General features: G+C 42.1%; 1 protein-coding gene across 1 annotated transcript; it reads left to right on the forward strand.

Moving 5' to 3' along the window:
- The first annotated feature begins 5,497 nt into the window (after positions 1 to 5,497).
- On the forward strand, positions 5,498 to 18,674 carry timm23a (translocase of inner mitochondrial membrane 23 homolog a (yeast)). Its single transcript, XM_060940023.1, has 7 exons — positions 5,498 to 6,007; positions 13,665 to 13,723; positions 14,923 to 15,016; positions 15,104 to 15,188; positions 17,640 to 17,698; positions 17,809 to 17,919; positions 18,053 to 18,674. The coding sequence occupies exons 1-7, from the start codon at positions 5,902 to 5,904 to the stop codon at positions 18,163 to 18,165; spliced, it is 627 nt and encodes a 208-aa protein (XP_060796006.1). The 5' UTR covers positions 5,498 to 5,901; the 3' UTR covers positions 18,166 to 18,674.

Below are 18,674 nucleotides of genomic sequence, written 5' to 3' on the forward strand. Positions count from 1 at the left end.
CTAACCTGCATGTCTTTGGACTGTGGGGGAAACCGGAGCACCCGGAGGAAACCCACGCGGACACGGGGAGAACATGCAAACTCCACACAGAAAGGCCCTCGCCGGCCCCGGGGCTCGAACCCAGGACCTTCTTGCTGTGAGGCGACAGCGCTAACCACTACACCACCGTGCCGCTAATAATAATAATAATAATAATAATAATAATAATAATAAATTATTCACAGCTTTTTTTAAGCCGGTGTTCTCTTTTTTTTGTGGTCTGTGATCTTAATATTTGGATATCTGCATGAATGTGAAAAAGAAAAAAGAGAGAGATTTAAGTTGTTCTCTCAGTTAAATAAGCTGATGAGGAACATATCGTGTTGTAACATTATCAAAAGTATCACAAACTATGTTAATTAATTAATTCTTTCATTAATTGTACAACCCCGATTCCAAAAAAATTGGGACAAAGTACAAATTGTAAATAAAAACGGAACGCAATGATGTGGAAGTTTCAAAATTCTATATTTTATTCAGAATAGAACATAGATGACGTATCAAATGTTTAAACTGAGAAAATGTATCATTTAAAGAGAAAAATTAGGTGATTTTAAATTTCATGACAACAACACATCTCAAAAAAGTTGGGACAAGGCCATGTTTACCACTGTGAGACATCCCCTTTTCTCTTTACAACAGTCTGTAAACGTCTGGGGACTGAGGAGACAAGTTGCTCAAGTTTAGGGATAGGAATGTTAACCCATTCTTGTCTAATGTAGGATTCTAGTTGCTCAACTGTCTTAGGTCTTTTTTGTCATATTTTCCGTTTTATGATGCACCAAATGTTTTCTATGGGTGAAAGATCTGGACTGCAGGCTGGCCAGTTCAGTACCCGGACCCTTCTTCTACGCAGCCATGATGCTGTAATTGATGCAGTATGTGGTTTGGCATTGTCATGTTGGAAAATGCAAGGTCTTCCCTGAAAGAGACGTCGTCTGGATGGGAGCATATGTTGCTCTAGAACCTGGATATACCTTTCAGCATTGATGGTGTCTTTCCAGATGTGTAAGCTGCCCATGCCACACACACTAATGCAACCCCATACCATCAGAGATGCAGGCTTCTGAACTGAGCACTGATAACAACTTGGGTCATCCTTCTCCTCTTTAGTCCGAATGACACGGCGTCCCTGATTTCCATGAAGAACTTCAAATTTTGATTCGTCTGACCACAGAACAGTTTTCCACTTTGCCACAGTCCATTTTAAATGAGCCTTGGCCCAGAGAAGACGTCTGCGCTTCTGGATCATGTTTAGATACGGCTTCTTCTTTGAACTATAGAGTTTTAGCAGGCAACGGCAGATGGCACGGTAAATTGTGTTCACAGATAATGTTCTCTGGAAATATTCCTGAGCCCATTTTGTGATTTCCAATACAGAAGTATGCCTGTATGTGATGCAGTGCCGTCTAAGGGCCCGAAGATCACGGGCACCCAGTATGGTTTTCCGGCCTTGACCCTTACGCACAGAGATTCTTCCAGATTCTCTGAATCTTTTGATGATATTATGCACTGTAGATGATGATATGTTCAAACTCTTTGCAATTTTACACTGTGGAACTCCTTTCTGATATTGCTCCACTATTTGTCGGCGCAGAATTAGGGGGATTGGTGAGCCTCTTCCCATCTTTACTTCCGAGAGCCGCTGCCACTCCAAGATGCTCTTTTTATACCCAGTCATGTTAATGACCTATTGCCAATTGACCCAATGAGTTGCAATTTGGTCCTCCAGCTGTTCCTTTTTTGTACCTTTAACTTTTCCAGCCTCTTATTGCCCCTGTCCCAACTTTTTTGAGATGTGTTGCTGTCATGAAATTTCAAATGAGCCAATATTTGGCATGAAATTTCAAAATGTCTCACTTTCGACATTTGATATGTTGTCTATGTTCTATTGTGAATACAATATCAGTTTTTGAGATTTGTAAATTATTGCATTCCATTTTTATTTACAATTTGTACTTTGTTCCAACTTTTTTGGAATCGGGGTGGTATTTCCCTTCTTTAGTCATGCCTTTGTGTCTATATTTCTTTCTTTTATAAATGGTCTTTTTTCCCCTTGTTGGTAATGGTATCCAAAAACACTTTGACATTTTCATACTCTTCTCCAGCTTGATAATTTGGATATTTTCTGTTTTAGCTCTTATATTCTGCTGTTTTCTTCAGTCTAAGCCTGCTTCATCTTTTCATTGCTTTAATACCAAATAAAATGAAACAAGAAACCTGACTGTTCTAAGTCATTAGATGCTTTAAATTGCTCACATTTCAATAAATTAACAGAGGTCAGTGAAGATGCATGCTTGTGAGGTGGTAATGATAAGCAAGAACAGTGCTAAGGGTCAGTCCTGTCACCTGTGCTGAACTTCTTACCCCTGTGTACCCCTAACCCACATGCACTCACAGTAAACTGTCAGTGTGACAGACCCAGTACAGGGCTGACTGGGTTTTTAACTTACCAAAATAAGTCCCAGAACACTTTACTTTCATCCTTCATGACGTAGGTGACCTATGTGTGGTAATGAATAAATTAACATACCTGACCACCACTTTACTTGGACTTGGTGGTTCATGTGAACGGCTTGTGCACTATGGTACAATGATTTTTAAAACAAAAATAGAAATTAAAACATGACATAATAGCATGATAACAACAACAATAACAAAAAATGTATGTATGCATTTTTGTTTGTTTATTTATTATTATTATCAATAATAATAAGTGCTTTCATTGTAAAAGTGCAGGTAGCATATTTTGATACTACTCTATAACCAGAAAATGCCTCCAGTATTAAAATATATATGGGGAGAAAACACTAATGTATGCACATGAGAAAGTGAAAGTGTATGTGTAAGTGTAAAGTGAAAGCATAAAGTGTAAGTGTACAGTGAAAGTGTAAAATGTAAGTGTAAAGTGAAAGCATAAAGTGTAAGTGTACAGTGAAAGTGTAAGTGTAAAATGAAAGTGTAAAGTGAAAGCATAAAGTGTAAGTGTAAAGTGAAAGTGTAAGTGAAAGTGTAAAATGTAAGTATAATGTGTAAGTGTAATCCCGCCCCTGAACCACCCACAATGACAATTGCTGTATAACTCGAGTTTCCTCGAGTCTGTCTCACCATGTACCCTGAAGCACTGTGCTGATCAGCTGTCTCCAGTGTTCACAGACATCTTCAACACCTCACTGGAGACATGCCATGTGCCAGCCTGCTTCAAGGCCTCCACCATTATCCCTGTCCCCAAAAAGCCAAGGATCACAGGATTAAATGACTACAGACCCATCGCCCTGACTTCTGTGGTTATGAAATCCTTTGAGCACCTTGTGCTCTACCACCTTAAAGCCATTGCTAACCCGCTCCTGGACCCCATGCAGGTCGCCTACAAACCCAACAGATCTGCAGACGATACTGTCAACATAGCTCTTCATTTCATCCTTCAGCACCTGGACTCCCCAGGAACCTATGCTAGGATCCTGTTTGTGAATTTCAGTTCCGCCTTCAACACAATCATCCCAGGACAGGCTCTCCCAGCTGACCATGCTTGACTCCACCTGCAGGTGGATCACTGACTTCCTGTCTGACAGGAAGCAGCATGTGAAGCTGGGGAAACACATCTCTGACTCCCGAACCATCAGCATCGGATCCCCCCAAGGCTGCATCCTTTCTCCTCTACTCTTCTCCCTGTACACCAACAGCTGCACCTCCAGTCATCAGTTTGTCAAGCTCCTAAAGTTTGCAGATGACACCACCCTCATTGGACTCCTCTCTGATGAAAATGACTCTGCCTACAGGTGGGAGATTGACCATCTGGTGTCCTGGTGCAGGCAGAACAACTTCAAGCGTAATGCTCTAAAGACAGTGGAGATGATTGTAGACTTCAGGAAGAGCTCTGCCACACCCTCCCCATCACCCTGTTTGACTCCCCAGTAATCTCTGTGGAGTATTTCCACATTCGGGGCCCTATAATCACTCAGGACCTTAAGTGGGAGATAAATACCTGCTCTCTCACCAAGAAAGCACAGCAGAGGATGTTCTTCCTGCGGCAGTTGAAGAAGTTTGATCTGCCAAGACAATAATGGTGCACTTTTACACCGCCATCACTGAGTCCATCCTCACCTCCTCCATCACCGTCTGGTACACTGCTGCCACTGCTAGGGACAAGGGCAGACTACAGCACATCATTCACTCTACTGAGAGGACGACTGGTTGCAACCTTCCGTCTCTTCAGGACCTGTACGAGTCTAGGACCCTGAGGAGAGCGGAAAGGATTGTGGCTAACCCCTCTCATCCTGGATACAAACTTTTTGAATCACTCTCCTTTGGTAGGAGGTTGCGGTCTATTAGAACCAAAAGGTCAGAGACCCCCACTGACTCTAAACTCACACTTTCAAGCTGTGACATTAATGCACTTCATCTCTGAACTGTGACTTTTTTGCACAATTCATGGTCATGTCATACATCTTCATTCTGTGAACCTTTACTGCACATTCCGGCACACACTGTACAGCTTGGCTATTTATTTCACCCATTGCACATATTGTCTTCCTCTCACATATTCATCTCATGACTCTTCTTCATCTTCATCATGTGACCTATTATTGGACATTCTGGTACAGTACAGCTTCAAAACAACCCATGAACATCTCATCTCATCTCATTGTCTCTAGCCGCTCCATCCTTCTACAGGGTCGCAGGCAAGCTGGAGCCCATCCCAGCTGATTACGGGCGAAAGGCGGGGTACACCCTGGACAAGTCGCCAGGTCATCACAGGGCTGACACATAGACACAGACAACCATTCACACCTACGGTCAATTTAGAGTCACCAGTTAACCTAACCTGCATGTCTTTGGACTGTGGGGGAAATCGGAGCACCTGGAGGAAACCCACGCGGACACGAGGAGAACATGCAAACTCCACACAGAAAGGCCCTCGCCGGCCACGGGGCTCGAACCCGGACCTTCTTGCTGTGAGGCAACAGCGCTAACCACTACACCACCGTGCCGCCACCCATGAACATACTCCTTAAATATGTCCATTTTTCAAATCAGTATATTTTTAGAGAAGTCTTATTTTTCATTCTATTTATATAACTACTTTTGTCTTTTTTTTTTAATTCTTCTATCTTAACTGTTCAGGTTCAAGCACCAATCTCCAAAGCAAATTCCTTGTATGTGAGAACACAATAAATTCGATTCTGATTCAGATTCAACAGTAAAACGCAATTAAATGAACATGAATTTCTGCTTAATATATAAACTGTAAGAGCCATTTTTAATTAAAAAAAAAAAAAACCAAGAGTTTTACGCTTCAACTCTTATATTCAACCGTGGGCTACTTCTTTTTGTAGTGCTTGGTGTCTGCGTGGCTACGTCATCCACCAACTGTCGTGAAGTGTCGTAAAATTATTATGAAAGAAATGATCATGTAACAACAACAACAAAAAAAAGAGGACCCTAGATTTCCACAGCGCCATATTTCATGAACTTAATGTTATTTTAAGATCAAAGAATGCAATTGACTAAACCTAACCACAGTCTTCACCTGAATTATACGTAGTGTCGCGCATCTCGCCTGTAGCAGTTTACGGCAGTGTGATGTCCTTCTGTTTTCCGACAGTACAGCGTGGTGGAGGTCAGGGATGCTGTTTTACACAACCGGCGATCAAAACTAACGTGTCATTTAAGTATATCATTAAATATTCGGCCTTTTATTGAAAAGGAGACTTATTGTCTCTGTATACAGTCTCTGAAAGGCACTGTCACCACCGCTTGTAAGGAGTCTGTCTGATTTATTCACAAAGCTAGCTGTAGCTAACGATAGCATTAGTTACACCTCATCAGCTTAGTTTGCTTTGTCCTGTCATTGTGGGAATCATGGACAACAACACTCCGGGATCAAACACTTATAAAGGAGGATTTGGTGGCATTTTTGGTGGTGGAGCCTCTGAATATTCAAATACGGCGTTAGCTGGAGTACCATGTAAGTATAGGCTTTTTCCCCTCTATTAAACTGTGTGTTTATTTGGTTACATTAGCTAACCAACCCTTAGCTTCATAACATTTTTAGTGATGTCTGAAAGCATAGTGGAGAATGTTCAGTGCCTCATGAAATCCCACAATTCACTGCTGTATGTCCACTGTAGTTTAGAGAACTTACCCTAAACTATTAAACTGTGTGGGGTTTTTTTTTTTTACAACTCTGATTACAAAAAAAAAAAAGTTGGGACGCTGTGTAAAACTTAACTTAAAAACAATGCAATGATTTGCAGATCCTTTTCGACCTATATATTCATTTGAATGCAGCACAAAGACATGGAAAGTTGTGAAATGCTTGAAAATAAAACCACCTGTTTGAAACATTCTACAGATGAACAGGTTCATTGGTAAGTGAAAAGGGTTCACAAGTAAGGATGGGGCGAAGTTCACCACTTTGTGAAAAACTGTTTGGATAAATAATCAGACAGTTTAAGAACATTTCTCAATGTACAATTGCAAGGAATTTAGGGATTTCACCATCGACAATCCATACCATTATCAAAAGATTCAGAGAATCCAGGGAAATCTCTGCATGGAAGGGACAAGGCCATAAACCAACACTGAACGCCCATGACCTTCAATCCCTTGTGTTACTGCATTAAAAACTGACATGATTATATAAAGGATGTTACTACATGGGCTTTAGAACACTCTGGAAAACCATTGTCAGTAAACAGTTTGTGGCTACATCTACTATGCAAAGTGAAAGCTATCAACAACATCCAGTAATGCTGCCAAAAAGCATGCTGTGGTCTGACAAGTGTACATTTGGAATTCTTCTTGAAATTGAAAATCGTGGATGTTGTGTCTTCTGGCAAAAGAGGAAAAGGACCTTCCAGATTTTTACCAGCACAAAGTTCACAAGCCAGTATCTGGGATGGTATGGGGCTGTGTTACTGCCCATGGCATGGGTAACTTGGCACCATTAAATACAGTTTTTGGAGCAGCATGTGCTGCCATCCAGACAAAGTGTTTTTCAGGGACGTCTCTGCTTATTCCAGCAAGACAATGCCAGACCACATTCTGCATGAGTTACAACAGCATGGCTTCATAGTAAAAGAGTGCAGGTGCTAAACTGGCCAGCTTGCCTGCTATTGAAAACCTCATCTCATTATCTCTAGCCGCTTTATCCTTTTACAGGGTCGCAGGCAAGCTGGAGCCCATCCCAGCTGACTACGGGCGAAAGGCGGGGTACACCCTGAACAAGTCGCCAGGTCATCACAGGGCTGACACATAGACACAGACAACCATTCACACTCACATTCACACCTACGGTCAATTTAGAGTCACCAGTTAACCTAACCTGCATGTCTTTGGACTGTGGGGGAAACCGGAGCACCCGGAGGAAACCCACGCGGACACGGGGAGAACATGCAAACTCCGCACAGAAAGGCCCTCGCCGGCCACGGGGCTCGAACCCGGACCTTCTTGCTGTGAGGCGACAGCGCTAACCACTACACCACCGTGCCGCCCCGCTATTGAAAATGCATGGTGTATTATGAAGCACAAAATGCAACAGAGACCCCAGACTGTTGAGCAACTGAAGTCATATATCAAGCAAGAATAGGGAAGAATTTCTCTTTCAAAACTTCAGCAGTTAGTGTCCTCAGTTCCCAAATACTTACTGAGTGGTGTTAAAAAAAAAAGGTGATGTAACACAGTTTTAAACATGCCCTTGTCCCAATTTTTTGGGAACATGTTGCAGAGATCAAATTCAGAATGAGTATATATTTATATAAAAAATAAAGTTTATCAATTTAAACATTTTAAATATTTTGTCTTTTGTTGGATCTGATTGAATATAAGTCAAATCATTGCATTCTGCCTTCATTTAAGTTTTATGCAGTGTCCCAACTTTTTTTGTCATTGAGGTTGTATGATTGTGGGATGTAAGGGTGCTTTCACACCAGCAGCAGTTGGTGCGCACTAAACAGTCCAATCGAACCAAAAGCTCTTATGGCCCTTTTCCACTACCCTTTTTCAGCTCACTTCAGCTCGCTTCAGCTCACTTCAGCCCGACACGGCTCGCGTTTCGACTACCAAAAAACAGCACGACTCAGCTCGCTTCAGCCCTGCTTAGCACCCAAAACTCGCACGGTTTTGGAGTGGGGCTGAAGCGAGCCAAACCGAGCTGAGTGAGGCTGGGGGCGTGAGGAGACACTCCCCTGTGCACTGATTGGTGAGGAGGAGTGTCCTCACATGCCCACACACACCCCGCGAGCACGCTGGGATCTGTAAACACCGTAAACCCGGAAGAAGAGGAATTACGAATTACGAGAATTTCTGAAGCCTTATGCGCCTCGCCTCATCTATACGCTCTTGCCAGTATCTGTTGGCATTGTTGGTGACAACAAGCCACAGAACCAAGACCAGCAACACTAATGACTCCATGTCCTCCATGTTTATTGTTTACTATCCGGGTTGTGAGACTACCGCTTAAAAGCTGACTGATGTCACTGTTTGCGCTGCTTAACGACATCACGTGACGTCCACCCACTTTCGCTAACTCCACCCAAAGTGTCCACCCACTTCCAGCCAGCACGGTTCAGCGCGGTTGTAGTCGAAATGCAACTCCAACAGCCCCGCTCAGCCCGACTCAGCCCAACTCAGCACGGCACGGCTCAGCCCGACTCAGCCGTGTTTGTAGTGGAAAAGCGGCATTAGTTTGGTTCGTTTTCGTCGGTGTGAAAGCATCAATCGCACTCGGGTGCGCACTAAATCAAGCAGACCGAGACCTCCAAAAAGGGGTGGTCTCGGCCCACTTGATTCCGCACCAAATGTCAATCTCTGGTGCGGTCCCTCTGGTGAGAACGCGAACCTGGACCAACTCAGGAGTTTCAGTTAAATTGACATTACAACAGTGCAGATGTTTCAGCTGTGTCAGAGTGCAGGCACTTACAGATGCAAACACAAGGGAGAACAGGCTAACAGACTATAGCCTACCTTGTGGGTCTTTGGAAAGGTGTTTGTCTCATCATCAGCAGGACAGCATTGGTGAAAATAGCGCGTCTCCTCTGCCTGAAATGACGTGCTATACGCCTTCGGCGAATCCAGTATATCTGAAGATTGTTCTCCAGCTGCAGCCGCGACTCATTCCGGAACTGGATATTTTGCCAGAAAGGGGTAATGTTGACGATATAAAAAGCAAGGACCAGCGCAAGAAAGAGTGCGCGAACGTGTCACTCCATTGTGAAAGTCCAAATTGGCGCTTATTTCCACCGGAAGATGACAAAACGTCATTCAGACCAATTTGGTTCGTTTGCATGTGTGAACGCGGACCACACACAGTCTGTATGCTACAATGTAACAATTTTACTGCCTGGTGCGGACCAAATAATCAAACTAGCGGTGTGAAAGCGCCCTAAGTGTCTCCCAAGTTAGGGATAGGAACAAATTATAAAAATTAAACTACTATTACTACTACTAAATAATAATAATAATAATAATAATAGAATGTTAATTGTCATTATAAAAGTACAGAAAAAGTATACTAAATTGGTTTGCAACTCCAATTAGCATAACGAAGACCTAAAATACACAAAACTTGCAACCAAAATAAAGGTGTGTGTGTAGATGGTACAGCAGCGTATAAGGAGTATTCATGGATGGTTGAAAGTACAGTAGTTGAGTACAATAAGCAAGTAATAGCAATAGCATAACATTCAATAGTGGATGAATTCCATCATGCCAGATCGCATACAGTACTTTACTGCAGTGTTTCTCAACCAGTGGGTTGCGAAGTGCCATCTAGTGGGCTGCAAATTTTTTTTCAAATTTGAAGCCAGATACTAAATAGTTCAGGATGTTGTAGTGTCCCAAACCCAGTAGCTGGTTTGTCGTACACAAAATGGAATAAATACATTTGTGGGTAAATTTAAGAACAAGCCTTTATTTTTGTAACATTCCTCCTCTGTATTTAACTCGTGCGTATGCGCCCGCGCACACGCACAGAGGGAGTGCGTGTGTGTACAGTGTGCAGAATAAATAAATACGTTTGTGGGTAAATTCTATGGATCTGTGATGCCTGCATGATGCCTGCTGGAAGAAGAGAGCAGGGAGGATTGAGAATCGAGCAGCTGTGGTTTGTTTACACCCGATACTAAAACTTGTAGCGTCCTATCAACCATCGCAAAGATGTTGACAAAAAGCCCAGAAATTCCTCCATACCTGGGCAAAAGCAACACAGGATTTATCTTGCAGTATCCTGAACCCCAGATCTTTAACCCAGCCACATATAAAAGTTGTGCTCCTCCATGCTGTTCCAGGTTTTCATCTGTGTGTCCGTGTAGAACAATGACTGCAGCACTGGGTAGTTTGAGATGTTAGGGAGCTTAACAGATGGATAATTTTCCAGCTCGTAATGAATGAATGAATCACTTTATTTAACCTGATAAGTTGATCAGCAGAGCTGGTGGGGTCGTGCACGTACACATACAAATAATTACAAATACAAAAGTCTAAAAACAAAGACAATCTTTAAAAAAAAAAACCCTTAAAATCTGATTATCTGTTAATTATCTTCACATTAAGTTAATTAATAGTATACATAACGTTATAACCCAGACTTGCATGGGCTACAAACATGAACGGAGTCAAACACCAGAAATGAATTTAACAAAATACATTTATTTGTATCAGGAAAAAAAAGAAGATATGTCTAGGGAATACAGGCTTCTGGTAGTGAATGCAATGAGCGAGTGGAATGCCGGTAGGGATCAGAGTGAGAGTCAGAAAATGATTGTGGTGTAGCAAGGGAATGTATAAAGCTGTGTTCACATATATACCGGTACGAAAGTGGTATAACTGTATCGATACAAAGTATACCGGTGCAGTTTAGTGCATCTGTCCACACTAGCGAGAAATGTTTGCGGTTTTCTTTCACGGTAGTTGAAATGCGCGTGCGCGAAATGTTTCCGTGGTTACCGAGTAATTTCCTTCCGAGAATATGGCGGATGAAACAACATGTGTGTGCTTTTTTGTTGTCAATGTACAGTCTGTATTTCTGGTGGTCATTTATTCAGTCGAATCGTATAAAACGCGCGAGGCAGTTGAGAAAGAAACAAAGAAAACAAATCTCCCTTTCTCCCCCCTCACTTTCTCAATCTCCCTTTCTCCCCCCTCACTTTCTCCCTCTTCCCTTCTCTTCCCCTCACTTTCTCCCTCTTTCCTTCTCTTCCCCTCCCTTTCTCTCCCTTTTCCCCTCTTCCTCCTTTCTTCCTCCTTCCCTCCCTCCCTCCCTCCCTCCCCCTCTCCCCCTTTCTCCCCCCCTCCCCCATTCTCCCCCCTTTCTTTGCTCCATGTAGCTCCATGGTCGTTTTGAGCCATTTTGATGTTTTATTTACAGCTGGAAAGCACGGGCGTATTGCCGGAAGAAGTAGGAATGGTTCATTGCACATGCGCATTATATTTGTATCGATACAGAACCGCTTCATCTGTCCACACTACAGCGAAGCACTACAGTACTGGTACGAAACCCATACATTTGTGGGTTTCGTACCGATACAGTTATACCGCTACAGTACCGGTATAGTTGCTAGTGTGGACAGGTGTTGCGGTACGAAAGTAGTATCGTATCGGTACAAAATCCCTAGTGTGGACAGGGTATTACAGATACAATGAGTGTCTGTGTGTCGTGGAGGAAAGTGTGTGTGTGCGTGTTAGGCTCTAAGTGTAAGGGCGAAGTCGAGTGTCTTAGGGGCAAGCTGTTCCCAGCTTTTAAAGCCAGCTGCCAGGTGCAGCTAATTCCAATCAACCACTCTGCCATTCCCGCCAGCCAAGACTCTGCGGTAGCCCAGACTGACAGAGACACAGAGGGTCCCCACAATAACTACTGTCTTTGTATTTAATTCCGGCTACAACAGGATCAAAATTTATTCTACTAATGTCAAATTTAGCGAGTAAATTTTTCTTTCCTCTGAAAAATCCTTCTTTGTTAGTGTGTAAGGCTCTAATCCCACTGAATGGTTTCTATATCCACTTCTTTTGAGTGTATACTTCTTGGTTTTAATAACTTGCTTGTTCGCTGTACATAAACATAGCAATAAGTTCTTGTGTTAATGGACCAGACTCCACTTTTGGATCATTAATCCCTTTTGACTGAGAATGCCCTGCATGCATGGTTTGGCTTCTGGCGCATCTGTACAGTTTTAAATACAATACCTTCAATCTAAAAAATTGTTTTTATTGCATTTATTTAATTCCTGGGCTCCCATCTGTAACAGGGAGTGATGTTGCATTCCATTATGCTGTGTTCACACTTATACCGGTATGAAAGTGGTATAACTGTATCGATACAAAGTATACCGGTGCAGTTTAGTGCATCTGTCCACACTAGCAAGAAATGTTTGCGGTTTTCTTTCACGGTAGTTGAAATGCGCGTGCGCGAAATGTTTCCGTGGTTACCGAGTAACTTCCTTCCGAGAATATATGGCGGATGAAACAACGTGTGTGTGCTTTTTGTTGTCATTTATTCAGTCGAATCGTATAAAACGCGCGAGGCAGTTCTCCCCCCTCACTTTCTCCCTCTTTCCTTCTCTTCCCCTCCCTTTCTCTCCCTTTTCCCCTCTTCCTCCTTTCTTCCTCCCTCCCTCCCTCTCCCTTTCTCCCCCCTTTCTTTGCTCCATGTAGCTCCACGGTCATTTTGAGCCATTTTGACGTTTTATTTACAGCTAGAAAGCACATGCGTATTGTATTGTATGAATAACCTGGAAGAAGTAGGAATGGTTCATTGCGCATGCGCATTACATTTGTGTCGATACAGAGCCGCTTCATCTGTCCACACTACAGCGAAGCGCTACAGTACCGATACTGTACCGGTACGAAACCCATACATTTGTGGGTTTCGTACCGATACAGTTATACCGCTACAGTACCGGTATAGTTGCTAGTGTGGACAGGTGTTGCAGTACGAAAGTAGTTTCGTATCGGTACAAAATCCCTAGTGTGGACAGGGTAAAAATACACTTTACAATGGATTATTAGATTCTAATAGAATAGATGAGCCAAAATAATTGGGGATCTTTTTAAATGGGCCCCGACTTGTTACAAGTATGAATAGGTGGGCCTTAAAGTAGAGAAGGTTGAGAACCCGTGCTTTACTGTGTGTTGTACTGCAGGATTAAGAATGAAAACAATATATGCAATGTATACTAATAGTCATTAAAATGTAACAGTAGAATGGTCTACAGTGCAGTTGTTGACAAGAGCAGCTAATGGAAGCAGTAACAGACAAGTATGAGGTACATGTAGTGTACAAGTGTGTGTATGAGAGAGAGAGGGGCAGGATTTTATAAAAAAATAAAACAATCCAAATTTGTGCTCATAGAGAAGTCAGGTGATGAGTAGAATTTTCGTCTTGACTGAAACATCAGCAGTAAAGTGTGTGATGTGCATGCGCAGTGCTGTTGGTGCCGTGACATCCATTCAGTGTGTAGTTGCATGTGTGGAGATCTGTTATGGCCAGTAACGTGTAACAGAGCTGTCAAACCAGTTATTAATAGCTGACATTGCTTTAGCGACATCCAAAACATGTAGACACATGATAAAATTCAGTTCTGTGTATGTGTGTTTTAACCATGCCATGCTATCCTTTTCATTCTCAGTGACTGGAGTGAACCCGATCTCACCCTACCTCAATGTTGACCCTCGCTATCTTGTGCAGGTTTGTGTATTCAGTTGTCATCATCATCATTATTATTATTAATATTTATTTATGCTGCATTTTAGGGCTACATCCACACGACAACGGCAACGAGATGTTATTTAAAAAAATATCGCGTCCAAATGGGCAACGATCAGTAAAATATCAGGTCCATATGGCAACGCAACGCTTGCTGAAAACGATGCAATACACATGCCACATCTCTAGGGGCGCTGTAAGACGGTCCCTTCGGAGACACCAGAACAATAGAAGAAGTAAGGACGCATGCGCATAAACTATTATGCGCGAGACTTCATATTAGCCACAAAGTCAGGAAAATCTGTTCGTAAAATTACATTATAATGACCAAATACAATGAAAAGTATTTTTCCAGTCTCACCTGTGAAAGGTAATCCCATGTGATCTCGTTTGGACGGTAAACCTGTTGGTACAGTTAAACGCAGCACATGAATGAGGCATCTTTATTCTCCGCTTTGACCTATCCAATATGGCGGCGAGGATGACGTATGATTCTACGCGGAAGGCGGCGTCTTTAATGGTCCGGAATAAATTGAATGCTACACGTTGATGGATTAATTTGCTCTTCTACGCCCTTTTTGAGGAATGTATTGTAGGACTTAAACCAACATCTGAAGAGGCGAGATCGCTCCTTTTTTTCCCTATTTTTGCTGGCGGGATTGACTCTGCCCTAAGGGCTATTTTCTCTCTCTCTCTCTCTCTCTCTCTCTCTCTCTCTCTCACTTTGCACCATTACACAATAAATATTCACAGTGAAAATATTTTGTAAGTGCGTTTCATGAACCAAGTTATAGGATTTGTTGACAACTCGCATCGAGTTCGTTACACTTCTACCCGGCGTGAAGCACTGACAGTCATGTGGTTGTGACGTCATCGTAAACAAATCCGTTCTACTCATCCAGACGACTTCGCAACGGCAACTTTGCCAGATCTTTCCACTCTGGAACCCGTTCTCAAAAGATTGCGTTTTGGGGCACCCAAAACGCCGGTGCCGTGTGGACGCCAGGCCGAAACGATAAACAATTGTATCGGATTCACCTGAATCCGTTGCCGTGTGGACAGGGCCTAAATGTTTTCGAGACTGCAAATGAGTTAAATTATATTTATAGGCCTGTTAAAGTGAACATTGACATACATAGTGAGAACTTTTTTTTTTTTTTTAAATCTGTCTCTTCTTTTAGGATTCAGATGAATTTATATTGCCAACGGGAGCAAACAAAACTCGAGGCCGCTTTGAACTAGCCTTTTTCACCATTGGAGGATCCTGCATGACTGGTGAAATGCTCTTTTGTTTGGTCCGTTTCTTCAGTGATCACCTGCTGGAACACTGGTATTTGAAGGATTGTGTCTAATGTGTTTCAGGGGCTGCTTTCGGAACATTGAACGGGCTTCGTCTGGGCCTGAAGGAGACCAGAGATATGGCATGGTCAAAACCCAGAAATGTACAGTGAGTATGGAAATCTGACAAACATCATTGCACACATCACATGATGTAATACTGAAATAAGCTTAACCTACTTAGTGTGATAGCCTTTTGATTTCATAAAATTGCTGAAATTTAGTTCCCTCTGAAATTGTCATTGTGATGTATGTTTTTCTGTAATATCTCACAAAAACCAGGCCATTCTGGGAAGTTATTTAATTTGAGGGGATTCCCTAGCAAATAATATGCATGAAATCATCCGCTTCTCGCAGCCAGGCAGATGGAGGAAGTTCGTGTGCGCATGCACAGGCTTACCTTGACCGTGCACTGACACAGTTACACTAAACGAACAGCTGATCACACTGAGGTGCTCACCGACTGCCGATATTTACATTACATGAATGGCATTTAACAGACACTCTCTTATCCAGAGCAGCCTGGGGTTAGGTGCCTTGCTCAAGGGCACATCAGCCATTCCTGCTGGTCTAGGGAATCGAACTGGTGACCTTTTGGTCCCAGAGCTGCTTCTCTAACCACTAGACCATGGCTTCCCCGTTTATTAGTTTGGTCCTGCGTTTCCTTTCCTTCGCAACGTAACGTCTTTTCTTCTCACTTTCTGTTACTGTAGTCGGTCTTCCACGTTTCATTTGCACGCTCGTGTCCTCTGTTTTTTTTTTTTTTCTCTCGTTTCAAAATTTGTATCCCACAATGCCTAGCGTGAACAGGGAAAGCCCACCATGTGATGCATGATGTAGTATCTTGAATTGGGTTATGGTGAAGCAGGAAAAAATAGCAGAGAATTTAGGGCCACGTGGCCCGAAATTCATATTAATGAATTTCGGGCCACGTGGCCCTAAATTCTCTGCTATTTTATTTATTTAAATTATCTGCTGTTCTATTAGGAAAAAAAGCCTAATAAAATCGGGAGTCTGTGATTCAAATTCAGTAGCTTTTGGTTCACTAAACAGAAATAATTGGGTGTTAGGGAAAATTATTTTTATGACCTACACTTAAAATCTGAAAGGCAGTCTACCTTTAATCTTTCCAGTCACAAAATATAAATTAAATGATTAGCTTGAGTTCATGTGACTCTTTTTGATCAGAGCCATTTACTTCAGTTATGTTCCTGAGAAAGAACATAAGTGCGTCTGAATGGAGCAATGAATGAAATAACACATGATTTTATAAAGAAACAACTGCTGTGTTTGGGTATATTATATTAACATAATATAATATACTAGTGTAAAACAGTGGCTCAGTGTAAGTACATATCCATATTGCACACTTTTTTTTAATTTCTGTAAATATGGCAAAATTATGAGGTTATTTAATGTTATCGTTGCTTCTATATTGTTTGGACAGTAAATACAAATTACTGTATAGCTTAAAGGAGAACTGAAGTCATTTTTAAACTTGCTTTATTTCTTAATTAACATATTTGGTTTTTAGCCATGTTGAATTTAGTTCGTTTGGTCCACGGCAGGCATCACTTATCCGTGCGATCTTCACGAGACTTCGAAACGTGAAGTGTCAGCCAGGTGTCGGTGCCGCCATTTTGAAAACTGTTTTCCAGACGAAATATTGCACAAAAACGAGTTTAAATGCCGATTACTGCGTACTTTTTTCAAACTTTCCTGATTGCTGTCAAAACAAACAAAACTTCCGGCTTGATTACATCAGCATTCGAAAGAGGGCGCGCGCGTCTTTTGGCAACGTTGGCAGACGTCGGTCACTTTGATTTCCGCTGTACGTTTTACTTCCGTCCTACGAGGTCTCGCACAGGTCTCAGCGAATCTCGTTTACGGCCATTGCTTTGACATATGGACTGATATATATTACATAGCACATTTCAAACACGCGTGACTTGCTATCAAATCAAAGTCCTTCCCACGCCATGTGGCGCCGATCTCCGTTTCCGTAGCCCTCGGCCTCTCGCCTATTACATAGCTAGGGTTACAGTGGAGGGCTAGCCCTCTGGTAACTGCAAGAGTTTGACTCCCCACTCGCATCTGTATTGCAGCATGCCTTGCCAGAAGGCTGTAGGCACCATTTTTATGATGGTCTTTGGTATGACCCGACCGTGAGTAGAACTCGTGATCTCCCAATCGAGAGGCGGACACACTAACCACTAGGCCACTCACCGGTCATAACTTGCTATAGCAGTGACAAAATAGCTATCAAAAATGCATTCCTATATTTAATAAAATGAGAGAACTAGAATTTTGATGATAAAAAAAATTGCCTTCAGTTCTCCTTTGAAACATTCTCAAACAGTTGAGTTTAAATTAATAATCAACCCAACTTTTTGCCAAAATCATTTTGAAAAGGTATGCAGTTGTGTCAGGGTTTGTCATGTCTCACTTTAACTGGAAATGTGATTTAAATGGGTTAATTTAGTTACATGGCATCTGTCTTCATTCAGTCAGTGCTGAGTTGAAGGCATTCTTCATTAACTGTGTGTGTGTGTTATTCCAGAATATTAAACATGGTCACACGGCAGGGAGCGTCATGGGCGAACACATTAGGATCAATAGGTAGGACGTGAAGCAATGCATTTTAAAAAGAGATCAGTAGAATACATATGACTTTCATAAGCACACATGGTAAGCTACATGACTGAAATCACCACTCTGTCTCTCCTCAGCTCTGTTGTATAGCGCGTTTGGTGTAGCTATAGAAAAGGCCAGAGGAGCAGAAGATGACATTAACACAGTAGCTGCTGGCACGTTAACAGGGATGATGTTTAAATCCACAGGTGAGTGGAAATCAGCTCGATGTTCTCCATAGAAAAAGTACTAGCGTATACAGGGATTGCTTTTTAATGTAAATGTTTAGCAATTTCAGTTGTATGCATTCTCTTGTTTCTAATTTCTGTGCGTTTGTGTTAGGTGGACTAAAAGGAATCGCCAGAGGAGGTCTTCTTGGATTAGCCTTGTCAGGATTATACGCCCTCTACAACAACTGGGATCACCTTAAAGGCACAGCTCGTATACGTTACTGAAGAGGACCCTGAGACCAAACCATGGACATTTTTACTCTAACCCTGTCCTCATCTCCCTTGTTCCATGTCCCATTATAGTGGGAAACAGAATGGCCAAAAGTTTGGGATCCTTGGACCACCATATTTATTATAGGCTTCTCTGAAGGAGTATGATATCTCATGATAATCAGAAAGTAGGATACAGCCGAGTAAAATGTCGTCAAAATTTATGAACTCCATGTGTATGTATAATCATATCAGGCTGTGTTGTACTGCAGGTCATCTCTGGGCAGACTGAAGCACCATTATAAATAATTTAATTTCTTGTTCCAAGGTTAGAACTTTATATATTATTGTAATTCTAAAGATTTTTACTCTTTCAACAGATTTCACCATGCCACTGGGCTTGTGGTATCCTGTATCAAGCTCGTATAATGTTGACAGGAGAAAAGTGTGTGTATAAGTAAATCAGAATGGTCTTCGACTCCATATATGCAAATAAAAAAATTCTCCTGTTATAGATACTGAAA

The sequence above is a fragment of the Neoarius graeffei genome, chromosome 14, assembly GCF_027579695.1.
Source record: "Neoarius graeffei isolate fNeoGra1 chromosome 14, fNeoGra1.pri, whole genome shotgun sequence".
Taxonomy (NCBI): Eukaryota; Metazoa; Chordata; class Actinopteri; order Siluriformes; family Ariidae; genus Neoarius; species Neoarius graeffei.

Excerpts from the sequence above, each read along its gene's own strand:
- timm23a (XM_060940023.1), top strand. The coding sequence starts at position 5,902 with ATGGACAACAACACTCCGGGATCAAACACTTATAAAGGAGGATTTGGT. Across the intron at positions 15,189-17,639 it reads TCAAAACCCAGAAATGTACA|AATATTAAACATGGTCACAC; the intron begins GTGAGTATGGAA and ends GTGTTATTCCAG. Across the intron at positions 17,699-17,808 it reads GAACACATTAGGATCAATAG|CTCTGTTGTATAGCGCGTTT; the intron begins GTAGGACGTGAA and ends GTCTCTCCTCAG.